The 15199-nt window shown below is 38.7% G+C and overlaps 1 protein-coding gene across 1 annotated transcript; it reads left to right on the top strand.

Annotated features, from left to right (window-relative positions):
* Nucleotides 1-299: 299 nt before the first annotated feature.
* On the top strand, nucleotides 300-5842 carry MMP13 (matrix metallopeptidase 13 (collagenase 3)). Its single transcript, XM_010180481.1, has 8 exons — nucleotides 300-446; nucleotides 539-664; nucleotides 1526-1687; nucleotides 2459-2576; nucleotides 3180-3313; nucleotides 3654-3813; nucleotides 4722-4825; nucleotides 5427-5842. Exons 1-8 carry the CDS (start codon nucleotides 302-304, stop codon nucleotides 5525-5527), a joined length of 1050 nt encoding a protein of 349 aa, XP_010178783.1. The 5' UTR covers nucleotides 300-301; the 3' UTR covers nucleotides 5528-5842.
* The last annotated feature ends 9357 nt before the right edge of the window (nucleotides 5843-15199 follow it).

Genomic DNA, 15199 nt, shown 5'->3' on the forward strand with positions numbered 1-15199 from the left:
ATATAAATATAAAAAATATAAAATTTATAAGATTATAATAATTTATTAATTATAATAATATAAAAAATTACTGAAAGCTGTTGGATAATTTCAAGTTCCTCTGAATTATTTTAATGAAAATAGAAATGGTTATTTTTAAGTCTTGAATACTGCATGCAGTTGCTGAGCTCTTTGGTTTTAGATAAGAACATGAAGAAAAAAAGCAAAAAAGTGTAATGAGGTGTACAATCAGTTAAAAGTGTATTACACATTTTCTTCAATTCACACAATTTAAATGGAGATATTTCTCTTTGATAGAATTATGAATTACACTTCAGATCTGAGACGTGCTGAAGTAGACAGAGCTTTCAAAAAAGCATTCAAAGTTTGGTCTGATGTGACACCACTCAACTTCACCAGAATACGAAGTGGTATAGCTGATATAATGATCTCCTTTGGCACTAAAGGTAACAGAGAACAAGTTATTTTTAATTTATAGCTATATTGCTGCCAATAAGATGGGATAGTTGATTTACTTGTTTTGAATGTTGTTTCATAGAACATGGTGACTTTTACCCCTTTGATGGTCCCTCTGGATTACTGGCACATGCTTTTCCCCCTGGTCCAGACTATGGAGGAGATGCCCATTTTGATGATGATGAAGCCTGGTCAGATGATTCTAGAGGTAATAGAAGTTCCTGAGATTATTTGAAGTGATGATAGATGGACAATTTCTTCCTGTTTGATATCTGTAAACAGTCTATTTTACCTGTTTGCTGTTCATTCATCATTGTATTCACTGTCCACTCATAGGAAGCTGGGTTTAGCCTCCAATCATTAATGGAAGTATAACCTATGTCTAGCATAAATGTTAAGCTATACGCGTCCTAAGTGAAATGATTTTAAAAATGCCACAAACAAGGCATTTTGTCATCTTGGCATATCACTGTCAAGGGCAGCTATTTCTGATCACAGACTGATGAGCATTACCTTACTGAAACCTATAGAAATCTAATATAGTTAACTCAGCTGCAAATGGGCTACTTGCATTTAATTTGAAAATTCTTCACCTTGCCTGTTCAGGACAGAGATTTAACAGAACAAAACATTATTTTTTTTTTCGGAACTCTGTTATTTCACGATCCTGGCATTAAAGCTGATTTATTCAATACTGTAAACAATATGGACTCTCTACTGGAGGTGAATTCCTGACAAAAATTTCTTGTTTTGAGTAGGGCTAAGACTTCACCCTAGAGCTTTCTGGTGTTGCTGAGAAATTTTAAGAAACCTAAATCTGCCTACAGAACAACATTGTCAAATAAAATTTAGGTTGAACACCAGCTATGAGGTACTCAGTTGATTAGACCCTTATTAAAACAAAGCTTATGGTAGTTTGAAAAAGAAAAGCACTTATACATATTTTTTCCATTTATCCAGTTGTCTCTGTCATTGTCCCATATGTTAAAGTAGAGTTTTAAGGGTAGTTCATCAGTCCAAGTCATGAATCCAGGAGATATACATTTACTTTCACTGTGGTTTGTTATAGGGTACAACTTGTTTCTTGTTGCTGCCCATGAATTTGGTCATTCTCTGGGACTTGAACACTCTAGAGACCCTGGAGCTCTGATGTTTCCAATTTACACATACACTGGAAAAAGTGGGTTTGTGCTTCCTGATGATGATGTGCAAGGGATCCAAGAGCTCTATGGTAAGTTTCTATAATATAGAACATATTTTTCCTGTGTCATTATAACCTGTTACAGATGCACAGCATAGCTACTAAAGAGCTGCAGGTGTTCAATAACAACAGTCATGACTGATTAAGACCAATTCACTGGATTCTTGCCAACCAGACTTCAGAACAGAAACTGCTTAGATTTGATAGTTCAGAGAAAAAAATAAAGGAAGTAACACTGAAGAATCACAGAATCACAGAATCTCAGGAGTTGGAAGGGACCTCGAAAAATCATCAAGTCCAACCCCCCTGCCAGAGCAGGATCACCCAGACCAGGTCACACAGGAACGCGTCCAGGTTGGTTTTGAATGTCTCCAGAGAAGGAGGCTCCACAACCTCACTGGGCAGCCTGTTGCAGTCTCTTTTAGTGGTGGGGTAGGGGAGCAGAGTCTTTATACTTTTTGAACTGCCTCAAAAGAGAAGGTAAAACAGAGTCTAAAAGAAGAAACAGAAACACTCATGTTTCATCATGGAAAGAATAAAACTTCTGTGGGATCTTCAAAACTTGGGATAAAGAAGGCAAGTCCATTTGATATCTTTGCATCACAGCTGAACTGCAAAGTCCATGAAAGTATTTGGATAAAGAAGAAAAAGTGAGAACAGGCTTTCTATAGTACAAATAGTTTGCCGATTATGCTTGTATTCATCATTCTGTCTGGGAACTATTCCATGTCCTATTCAATATTGTTATCTGTAGAAAGAAAATGAATGTTGTCAAATGTAGATCATACTATATGATTCCAGGTGCTGGAGACAAAGATCCCAACCCAAAACATCCCAAAACACCAGAGAAATGTGATGCAGAATTGTCACTTGATGCAATAACAGAACTTCGTGGAGAAATGCTGGTCTTCAAGGACAGGTAAAGAGACTGTCATGTGGTGGGTACTGGATAAAATTTAGGAAAGAAAAAACTCCATTTCATTTTTTTACTAAAGATTTGAGTAGACATAAATTTAAAATAATCACAGATCTTTATAGATGCCTTTAAGAAACTACATCATGTATCTTTTTAGGCAGGATTTATAATACAATTACAGACTTGACTGCTCAATAATATGAAGTGAAGATGATATGCCTGAAGACTGACATAATTTGTACACATTCTTCATTCACAGAGCTTTCTTCATCATGCAAAAAAATACATTTATTTGAATAAGGTCATACTACGTTCAGAAACCTTACATGGGACAGCTGTGTTTCTCTTATTCTAAATGAAAAACAGATTTAAGTTTGCCGTTGTATGAGATGATCACTGTGTGAGTGACAGAAATGGTCTGCAGCTAGGTGACTATGAGGAAAGGAAAGGTCAACAAGGGGCTCTATGTATTGAAAATTCTAGGTTATGAAAACAAAATAATTCCCCACTAAATAAATTGTAGTATAGCAGATCAGAGATACTGCTATTCTGTAGTATGGAGAGAAACATAAACTATTTTTTTCTTTTTCTGAAATTCTGAACTAGGTTTTTCTGGCGACTGCACCCTCAGATGGTTGAGGCAGAACTGGTGTTACTTAAGTCCTTTTGGCCAGAGCTTCCAAATAAAATAGATGCAGCTTATGAAAATCCCATCAAAGATCTTGTGTTCATGTTTAAGGGTGAGTTTTCAATGTTGTTGTTGGCAGTATAATATACATATTTAGTCAACTCGGTAAGTGATGTAAAGTTAATCAACAGAAGAACAAAACATCCTCCCTTCCTTGCTCAGAAACTGAACACTGTTGGTTTCATCACATGAAAAACTCTACAGTTTTCAGTGAACTGGGAGATGTACAATTAAGCTCAGATGCCTAGGATCATAGTTAGCATAAATAGTTTAATACCTGCTGACTTCAAAATCTCTTAGTTGGAAATAGGGATCATGGCATCCTCATTTTATTCTGCTCTTGAAGCTGAGCCTTTACGAAAGACTCATGCATACTTCGTTCTTATTTTCAGGAAAGAAAGTCTGGGCTTTGAATGGCTACGACATAGTTGAAGGTTTTCCTAAAAAAATATATGAAATGGGGTTCCCAAAAGAAATGAAAAGAATAGATGCAGCTGTCCATATTACAGACACTGGCAAGACTCTCTTTTTCACTGGAAATAAGTACTGGAGGTAAGCTGGAGACAGACTGGTGTGTCCCTACTCATAACCTGTTCAAAGTATCAAAAGATCAGCAGGTTGTTTCAAACCAGGCACTTGATTGTGGTGTTCTTTTTTCCAGCCTGTGTATTTCATTGGTGCTATAGCTGTGAAAAGTAACTCATAAAATTGTATGTAAGACTTTTATGAACGTATGGGCACAGCCTTTAAAAGCCGAAAGGGTGAAAGAAAGGAAAGGAGAATAAAGTGCTCTAATCCCGGAAAGTCTGTCATATGGTCAGTTCTCCTAGCCAAAATTCCCATCTTGCTTCCTTGAGCTGCTTATCTGACACAAAATGGTGTCAGTGCTGTAAGAATAAGAAATCTATCCCACCCCAGGATGGCTGGGTTTTGCTGTTCATCAGTAGTTCTTACAGCCAGGTCTGATGCGTAATTAAGACATTAGAATCATAGAATGGTTTGAGATGGAAGGGACCTTTGAAGATCATCTGGTCCAACTCCCCTGCAGTAAGCAGGGACATCTTTAACTGGATCAGGTTGCTCAGAGCCCCATCAAGCCTGGCTGTGAATGTCTCCAGGGATTACCATCCCTTCTCAGTATCTCTGTGAAACTGAAATTGAAAAGCAGCCTCAGGGTAGACTTGTAGTGTCAATACATCCAGGTACAGTCATCTCCATATAATACATACTTTATAGATTGGTTCTGAAAATGTAGCTTTGTTGATTTTGTGTTTATTGAACTTCTGGTGGAAGTGAGCCCTGATTGTTGCCCTGAGTTTCGTTATTACATTTGACATAAAGCACCTAAAAGCTGCTGGTTACTTCTGACGTGGGTAACTACAAACCATATAAAGGGCACAGACCAAACTCCTAGGATGTTCAAATCCTCTGAATTTTTATTTTCTTTGTGTTTAATATAGTTACGATGAAGAGGCAGAAGTTATGGAAGCAGACTACCCCAGATTGATAGAGGAAGACTTCACAGGAATTGGTGATAAAGTGGATGCAGTCTATCAAAGAAATGGTACGTAATCTGCTAATGAAATTTTATTACAATTAGTTGTCATTGAAACTTCAGATTAATGGCCTGTGGGAAATTCTGTCATTTGTAATTTTGATTTTTGTCACATCAAAGCTTCTGTTCTTGACTGAATCAGGTTTCTGATCTAATTTGGCCTTTGGCCAAGGTGCTTTTATAAACTGTGTACATACATATTCGAGGAGCCAAAAAAGACCTACCTCCTTGCTAAGTGAACCTAAAATGATGTGCTTAGTATGGAAGTATTTTAATGTGTCCTTTCCTTCAAATGGAGCCCATTCCTATCCCTCTCCTCAAAGTGTTTCCTAATCAGAGTCTTAAATATTAACAGGCAAAGCCTGTCTTTTCCTAAGCAAGTGCTGTATAGTAATAAAATGCAGAGCTTGACACTAGATTAAAATATTACTTATTTTAAAACACCGATCCAGGTCTGTCAAATGGAATGAAGACTTTTGAAAATTTATCTCAACATTCTAAATACTAAAAGATTGCATTTAAAACAAGATAATTTTTATTTGAAGGATAATTTTAATGGGACAATACAGTTTTCTCAGGCTTAATTAATTTCAACTTTCCTTTTCCTTAGGTTATCTCTACTTCTTCAATGGACCACTGCAGTTTGAATACAGCATCTGGAGCAAAAGAATTGTCCGTGTCCTGCACACTAGCTCCATATTTTGGTGCTAATTACAGCTAATGCCATGTCATAAGCTGCAGAGCAGCTTCTAGTACATGGAAATAATAATATGGGCATATAGATTCATTAGAGAACAGCAAGGTTCTGTGAACAAGCACTGGCTACCTACCACCAAGTGTATACTGTATATATGAAACTATATAGCTGTATGTCAGTCTGGGACTGAATTAACTTAATAAGAAAGAAGAAAAGAAATTATTAGCATTTCAAGGGGCATTACACCATTTAAAGTTTGTATAGTATTGAAGAGAGATGCTGGATACATCCTACATGATCATGAGCACTATGAATTCCCAGTAATCTGGGCATCTTTCAGGGAACTCCTAGCATCCCAAGAAATCTGGGATAAAACCTGATAAACCCAGGAGTGTCATATTTTTAAACTAATCCTTCGGCTCTTTGAGAAACTCCTGTTAACATACTGGGAATTCAGATGTGTAATGAATGAGTCAGGACTGCATGGTGACTCCCTGAGCAGGATAACACCAGGCTGCACCACTGAAGTTAGAGAATTCAAAGGTATTTGAATGTATCCCTATTTGAATGAGAATGAGCCCCTGGAAACAATTGTCCCTGTCATCTTTGGAACCGGCAGGACGTTTAGAACCAGGGAGGTGTCATTCTAAAAAGAATGACAGAAAAGCAAGAAAAGGGAAGAGTGTTCCCTGCAGGGATCATCAGCCTATATGCTACTGGGAAAACCAGAAAGAAATAGCAAAACAAGAATCACACAGGTTGAAACTTTGTGTGAAGCTACATCTGGTAACACAGTCCGTGTTTTCAGCTGTTGTAAACTGAAGTAGTTAAAGTGACATTTATAGAGATTACCCCTAGCTGTGTCAGCAGAAAACCTGAACATTCAAATCAGAATATTAAAAAGAATACCTTTATTCATGTTGGTCACTCTTTTAATATCTCTATCAATTGTTTCATCACAATGTAAGTTTTTGTGGCTTTGTTGTTTTTTTTAAATCAATTCAAATTATGTGGGACTGTGATAACTTTTCAGTATAAAAACTAATATTAAATAAACCAAAGGAATAAAATGACATTGTGAAATGACTTAAATTAAAATTTCCTGCACTGCATGTCATAAAGGCAAGACAGAGTTATTGGCTAAAAGAAATTAGGAACCCTAACCTGTGCATTTTATTCATTAAAATTTTCACATCTATTCAAAAATCTGCTTTGTTTTTTTTTTCCCCTGTGAGAAAATGAATTTTATAGAAAATAGAGGAAGAGAGAAAGACAGAAAGAGAGGAAATAGGAAAGACCCTCTCAGATCTGCAGAATAAAACTAAGTTTGAATTAGTCCTTATCATTACAGAAAGTATGAGAAATTTTTAAGAAATATTGTGAAATTCAGTTCCAAATTAATTTGAATGCTAAACATTCATAGCCGTTGAAACTACATTGTCCTCTTCTGTCTCCTCAAAACCTACCTGTGAGCCAGTCAGTCAGCCAGGCATGCCAAGCAAAGCCCATCAGCAATAAATACCTTTAAACAGGCATTCATGCCAATGGCATCCTGGGGTACATTAAGAAGACTGTGGCCAGTAATTAGAGGGAGGTTATGCTCCCCCTCCACTCCGCCCTTGTGAGGCCACATCTGGAATATTGTGTCCAGTTCTGGGCTCCACAGATGAAGAAGGACAAGGAGCTACTGAAGAGAGTCCGGCGCAGAGCCACTGAGATGATGAGGGGACTGGAGGAGAGGCTGAGAGAGCTGGGTCTGTTTAAACTGGAGAAGAGCAGACTGAGGGGAGATCTCATTAGTGCTTACAAATATCTCCAGGGTGGATGTCAGGAAGATGGGACCAGACTCTTCATGGTAGTGCCCAGTGACAGGACAAGGGGTAATGGTCACAAACCAGTACACAGGAGGTTCAACTTAAGCATAAAGTAAAATTTCTTTGCTGTGAAGGTACCAAAGCACTGGACCAGGCTGCCCGGAGGGGCTGTGGAGTCTCCTTCTCTGGAGACATTAAAAACCCACCAGGACGCGTTTCTGTGTGATCTTCTCCAGGTGATCCTGCTCTGGAAGGTGGGTTGGACTAGGTGATCTTCAATGGTTCCTTTCAACCCCTACCATGCTGTGATTCTGACTGCAAAACTGTGAATTAATGAATCCCAGACCTTAATGTGCTTAAAATAAATACAAGAAAATAAAGCTGAAAACAAAACCTTTACAAATGGAAAAACTTTTGAGTGGATTAAAATCAACATTCTATTGTATGATATAACGTTGATAAACTGTTAGGGAAAAAGTCAGTACAATTCTCTATGCATAATAAACAGAAACTTGTTTATGTATATATAAAAATAATTTTTGACATGGTGTGCTTGAAAAAAAACAATGCTTCATACTGGACTGTAGTTAATTACTTAATGGCTTAATTACTCTGCAGTGAAATAAGGGTCTGGACATGTAATCCTAGTCCTCATTATTCTCAGAATAAAGACGTGGTGGAAAATTGTGTCATAATAATACAGAGTATTCCATATATGGGTTAGTGGTTGAGTTTGAATGCTCTGAATTTCAAAGGTCTGTCCTGAGCCTCACTGGAGCAGGGAATGCACAGGGAAGCAAGGACACTTCAATGAACGTCTTTCATATCTATAACAATTTCCACTAACACTGAATGTTTGGCAGGGAAAAGGTACTTCATTGGAAGCTCGAACTTCAAGAGTCTTCAGCATGATCATATCCAGCTGCTCCCCAGCTCAAACAGCCAGATTCCTGTTTGCCTCTTGGTTGACTGGAAGCAGCCTTCGGCACAGGTCCAAGCTCAGCTCCAGCTTACACTCCTGCATCCCCAGCAAGAGACGTATGCTGCTCTGTGGTTAGTGCTACCTCAGCTGAGAAAAGTACCAGGTTGTCAGTTCCTGGTATTTCATTAAGAAAAAATGGAAAACAAAAATTCTTGTGCTGGGAAAGTGGAAGGCTGAGGTCAGAGCCAGAGCACCCCTGATAGTCCCATCAGCCAGAAAGGAAAACTCTGCAGGAATCAGTGCCCTGGAACCCACTGCCATCTCATGAGAATAACATTGCACAAGTCTGTGGTGAGAACCTATATGGGATATTGCCCAAGACGGTCAAGTATTGAAAAGAAATGAGTCCTTTTCTTGAGACTGAGACTGAACTGACTGCTTTCCTTGAGATGTTGTGAGTGAGGAAAGGACCATGAGATGCCAAGATAGCTGTGTCCGAGGATGTAATACAAGCAGAATTAATAACTTTCCACTGGGTTGCTAGTTTTTGTGTGGAGCTACACTAATGCATCTAATAGTACATGAACTGTTGTTGATAATTATGCCATTTATAACCATTTTGATCTCTTCTAAGAAGGATCATTTGAAGGGTGAGAAACAATAAGGCAGGAAAAGGAATCTGTCAGATGCTCCTCAGGACTAGTTTCTCTCCTGGTTACATGATCCTGGACAAGTAGAACTTAGACGATGCAAACATATATTCCGAAAGAAAGAAGTGAACAAACATGATTTAAATTTTCCAAAAGGATAAACTAGGCAGTTGTCTTCTAAATCCATTAATACAAAATAAAAAAGCAGCAAACACTGTAAGAGGTGCTGTGAGCTACATGAGATTTACTGCTAGCTGAGAAACTAGAGAAGGTATTCAATTTTAGCACTAAAACGGGTTTTTTTTTCTCAGCATATTCTCCAGAAACCTGCTCTGAGGACACTAGGTGGCAGTGACAGCTCCTTAGAGGATCTGCACAGTATCAAAATGATACAGCGTGTGAGGAAACTGCAACCAGTTATAGTAAATTTTTATATTTGGTGAACATAGAAAAAGCCTAACACTAATAAGTAGAATTAAATTATTATATTCTATTGAAAGATTAATATCTCAGTAACAAGTTAGGGTATTAAAATATTTAGGAAACTTATAATACATATAATCATTTTCAGAACCAATAATTTTTCAGTCTGTTGATAATCCTTTACTCAACACCATTACAATACACTTAAAACATGCATTCCACAGATAGTCCTGGGAATAATGCAATCCCTTAGTTTAACTTCATTCATTGGAAAATCACACACACACACACACGTAATCATATTCCAGCTCCTCGGGAACATGACAGTCTTTCAGAATACAGATTGATTTCTGAAAAAATGACACCACAGAATATGGAAGTAATACAAAAGTGGAGAAAAGAATAAAGAACCCAAGTAAAAAAGAACAAATATAATTAAATGTGTCTGAAATAGCAAGTATGTGATCACATCTGCTTGGAAGAGCTAAGGACAATTTCTAAGCCTTTCACAGTTCATTCTGAGCTCATATTTCCAGGCTTGTGAATTTTTTACAGATTAAGAATATGGTCTTGATCTTTGAATCCCTGATACTGCCCAGAACAGTAAGACTACTACACATTTTGAGCTAAGTAGAAATCGATTTTCCTATTCTGAAAACACTTTTTAGACTTTCAAACATCTTTACAGTTTGCAATAGAAAGAAACAAGAATTTCTGGAAATTTTTAATGGAAAAACCTTTGTCCTCTGTATTCTGTAGCCATATTGTCAATCGGCATACTTACTGGGTCTGGGGAGAAGAATATACTGTTTCAGTTTTTTGCTCAGAATTATTTAAACAAGAGTCTAGACCTCAGTATTCAGTCTTGTAGGTGAACGAATTGCGCATTCGCTTATGTGGTGGTGAGTTTCTTTCCATCTGTCCTGCTGGACATGTTCCTTCTTTACACAAATACAATTAAACAATACTCTTTGGAAAGACTGATTACCCACTAATCAGAAAGCTCATTTGGGCTGTAGGATCAAGCCCTTCTGTCAAGTATGTTTGGGGTTTTTTGTACAAAGTGGGGTGTCTACACACATTGTGAGTTCACACTAATTTTCAATTTTGATGACTCTACTGTTTCTGATGAAAAACAACATTTCCAGAGAAGACCTCTCCAGTTCTCCCTAGCATGGTGCAGAGGATACAAAGCCCATGGAGACTGTGTCTGGATTGGGACCTTTCTCTTTCCTACTTAACACAGTCTTCATGTGGTTGACACATCTTTTTAGTCATAGCCTTTTGATTTCATACTGCAGTTTGAATTTCCAGCCAATGCTGTTTAAGAGTATCTCTGGCACTCACTTCAGCTATCCCCTAAACTTCACACACTATTATCTCCCATGCACTGTTCTACAGAGAATGAGCTCTGCCCCTGTATTCCTTATAGAAATTGGGTGAGAGAGCATTTTGCTCTAAGAAAAATCTTTCCAGGCAGCAGACAACTAAGTATCACTTTCTCATTTACATGTCACATAAAGAATTTCCTGCTGGTGTAATGATACAGGATGATGCAGTTCTGTGTGTTTCTGAGTGAACCACTCAAGTTGGATCTTTACTTTTTGCATGGACTGTACCAGGGCCCTACCACCAGGTAGTAGGAGGCTTATGGAGCAGTGTCCTGACAATGGTCACATCCATACTGTGTAGTCTCTGCTGGACTTCACAACATCCTGTTCTGCTCTTTTTAAGAGAGGCAGATGAGCCATTTCCATGGTTAAATGTTGCTTCCTTCAGTCCAAATTACATTATTATGGCCCTCTGTAAGTTCTCCATTACAGGGACAGCCACTCTAGGAAGAGAGTAAGAAAAATGTGGTTTTCTATCTGCATGACTTGTGTTTGAATATATTATTCACAGGAATATAAAATGATGTCGCTCTCTTCAGAGCCTCTCATCCTAAGAGGAACCTGGTGGAGTCTGTTGGGAACCAGCTGTGCCTGAAGGGTATGGAGTGCACAGTGTCCTTCATACGAACTGTTTATCCAAAAAATGTCCTTTTCAGACTCAGCATGAGCTGTTTTCTAAGTAATTTCCCCCATTGTGCCCCATCCTGAGAGGAGTAAGTAGTTCAAGCACTGTAAATGCCTGTTGCACAGGGACAGCCCTGCACTAACTTAGTGAACATTAGGGAGGGAGTACATGCAAGTAAGTGTAGCTGGGAGAAGGATTTCATTTTAGGGGGTGTTTCGGCCTGTGCTGTTTGCTGGTGTCTTCTGAGTGATCCATGCAGTCTCTGGCAGGAAGGACATCGGCAACTGTAGCTTTGGCTGGTGGAGTCAGTGCTGTTGATAGAAGGATCAAGATAATTTAGGTGGACTTGGTAGACAACCATGACTTCAGGGCCCCAGCAGTCAGGGCATACCATACATACATTAAATTAATGGTTCCAGACTGTTTCAAGGCAAATCAGCAGATCAAGTCTTCCCTGACCATGGTCCCTGCTGCTGTCAAGGACCTGAAGGTGTAGAAAGTGCCTCTCCTTAGGGCTGACTGAGGGTAATTGAAGTTAAAATAGCATTTTAAATTGTTAATTTTCTAAAAAAAAATATACTAGTACAGATTTGTTATTGTTAGGGCTGAATTGAATATCATTTGATGCATGCTTCTTGCATTATGCCTACTGATTCAGAGAAGGACTTAGATCCAAAAGATTTTCCTTCTTCTCTATTTACTCTGTCTAGAGAATTATCTCCTCGCTCCCGTTTATTGTTGGCTATGGCTCTGAATCCCCTAGAGGTCAGTTGATTCTGGCCTGGGCCTGTATGTGATAGGGCCTGGGCCTCAATAAAAGGCATGCAGGCCTATGAGCCTGCATCACAGATGCCTTGGGAAATGCTGTGAAGCCTTGGCCACAGAGTAGTAGGGAAGAGAAGATGTCACCAGTCACAGGGACAAAGTCTGAGAGATTTGAAGCCAGAGGCTACAGGCCTCCAGGTTCCAGCACAGATGTAACTTGACCATAGAAAGTTGATAACTCATAAATATTACAGAGATTCTGCTCTAAAACAAAGGTAAAAAAGCTTCAATATGATCATTGGTCCAAAAATTAGCTTGCGTATGAGAATAGATTTCCAATTGGGGTAAATTATAAATTAAGACAAGCCAAAATTAAATGTGGCTTCCATAAGTACCACAGAAGTGTTGTGTCTACAGCTTTGGTGGAAATCATGGTGCAGATAGACTTCAGCCATAAGGAAAGGTTGGGATTTCAGCATTTCTTCGAAATAAAATGCACTCAGCTCTATCTACAGTGACACAAACCAGGGAAATGACAGAGCAGTAATATAACAGGGAGATATAGAGCTATAACTGGAGAATCAGGATGTAGTGGGAAATACAAAGCAAGTGATAACATTCTTTTTTTCCAATTTGTATACTTAATTTGTATAACTATTATGAGCATCTAAAGTGTGAGATGTAAGAAATAAGGAGTCAATAAGAATCTCTGCTAGGTCCTGAACCAAAACTCAGACAAAATAGAAATCTCAGCATTGACTTCCCTTGGCTTTGGTTTAGGAAGTAACTGCCCAGATAACAGCTCCTTTGCAGACTCTGCTTGGGAAACTTATTTCTTCCACACAGGAGATCTCAAGTTTAATAATAGCTTGAGAGAATATGTGTGTTGTTTTGGAGGAGCACCTGGATCTGGTACCATTCAAGTGTTTCCACCAAAGGAGAGCAGAAGCCCTTCAGCAGTCTTCTGCTGGGTACCAAAGACGAAACACACAGCCCATAGCGTCGTATCGGGGAATTTTCTGTGTTATGTTCATGAGACTGAGAGTATGAGTTACAAGCTCCAAAACTGAGTCACCTGATGCACAAAGTAAATATCGGATGTGGCCTCACTATCCCTGTGTGGGGCTGAACAAGCATCAACTGCAACAGGAAAATGCTTGTTAAAAGTTCAGGCTCAAGCAAACTGGTACTGTGCATGCAGCCTTAAATAAACATGGGTAATTTAATTTTTATGGTTCCTCTTTCTCCATGCATAGCTGTCTGCACTGGATTTTTCATGGCACTCCAAGGAATGACTTGCATCATACAGACACATGTTCAAAGTGAGAAGTTTCTCCTTTGATCTAATGATTACAGTTGCAAGAACATCAGAATTGCCCAGCTGCCCAAATCAGAGGCTGCCTCAGGCTGTCCTATCTCTCTCTGTCCTTAATGGGAATGAGGAGTAAACAAAATCCTACCATGGAATATTTCAAGAGCTGCTGAATTTTGCATTGTCTTTCTTTACTTCTTTCTTGCATAGATACAAGCATTCTTAATATCCACATTCTCACTTGAGTCTCAGATTTAAATAATGCAGTAAACTACACAGATTTTTTGTGCTTTTTATAAAAGAGTACTTCCCTACTATCTTTTTTTAAACTATTGTTCTAGTTCACTGAATGTGTCATTGTTCTTATGTTGAGGAACAGAGTAAATTAAAGCACTTACTTTCTGTAAGTTGCTTGTTTATATCTTTAGCAGATCTCTTATTTGTTTTAACTTTAAAACTGCTGTTACAATTTTTTGCCCTTTGATGTGAGCAATATTTTTTAATTCTCCTGACAGTTTTGGCAGTCTTGTATTCTTGCTATCTGCTTTGTAAGACTGTGTGACCATAACTAGGCACAATATTCAGGTCAGACTGAATCAGGTCATTATGTTTCTCGAATTATCATCTCTTTCTCTATACTTTATAACCTTATTGTTTATAAGCAACTGTATTATAAGAGGTTTACTTTAACCACCAGAAATACCATTTAATAAGGAAAGACAAGAGAAGGGAGGAAAACTTGAAGAATTCCTCCAAAATTACAGACAAATAAGCAGAAACCAAGAACATCATCAGTATTATTCAGTGATAGTTATCATAGAATCATAGAACCAGAGAATGGTTGGAGGGGACCTTAGAGATCATCCAGTCCAACCCCCTGCCAGGGGCAGGGACACCTCCCACCAAACCAGGTTGCTCAAAGCCCCATCCAACCTGGCCTCGAACACTTCCAGGGTGGGGGCATCCACAACTTCCCTGGGCAACCTGTGCCAGTTTCTCACCACTCTCACAGTAAGTAAGTTAACTTCCTAATACCTAATCTAAATTTACCCTCTTCCAGTTTAAAACCATTCCCTCTCATTCTATCACTATTTGCCCTTGTAAAAAGTCCTGCCCCAGCTTTCCTGGAGGCTCCCTTCAGGAACTGGAAGGCAGCTATAAGGTCTCCTTGGAATCTTCTCTTCTCCAAGCTGAACAGCCCCAACTCTCTCAGACTGTCCCTATAGGAGAGGTGCTCCAGCCCTTTGATCAGCTTTGTGGCCCTCCTCTAGACCTGCTTCAAGAGCTTCATGTCCTTTTTGTGTTGGGGGCTCTAGAACTGGACACAGTACTCTACGTGGGGTCAGTTATCTGCAATTTACCATTTTCTCTGTGTTTAGCAGAGATTTACAAGCTTGGTATGTGTCAACAGTAACTGCCAATACTGAATCACAAAAAAGCCCAGTCATCTTTTTATAATGGAACAACTTGGGACTAAAGTAATAGATATTAGCATTAGACAAAGACGTAGGGGTATGTGAAACTATTACTTGTTTTACTTACTTGCCCCTCAGAGTACTGTGCCAATTTTAAGATGCCAGGTTTGAGAGAATGTGTTTAAAAAAAGAGAAGGAAAGAAATCCAACCTGAAAATACACTTCTCAGAAGTAAAGGATTTGGGGGAAACAAGCTACTTGCTGACAGGGTAGAAGTTCAATGAATGTATGGAATGCAAACTTTAGGGGGCAGGATAGGAACAAATTGTGGCAACAGGAAAAGGAGGAAGGTTGTTATTGCCAGTAAAC

The sequence above is a fragment of the Mesitornis unicolor genome, unplaced genomic scaffold, assembly GCF_000695765.1.
Source record: "Mesitornis unicolor isolate BGI_N332 unplaced genomic scaffold, ASM69576v1 scaffold14943, whole genome shotgun sequence".
NCBI lineage: Eukaryota > Metazoa > Chordata > Aves > Mesitornithiformes > Mesitornithidae > Mesitornis > Mesitornis unicolor.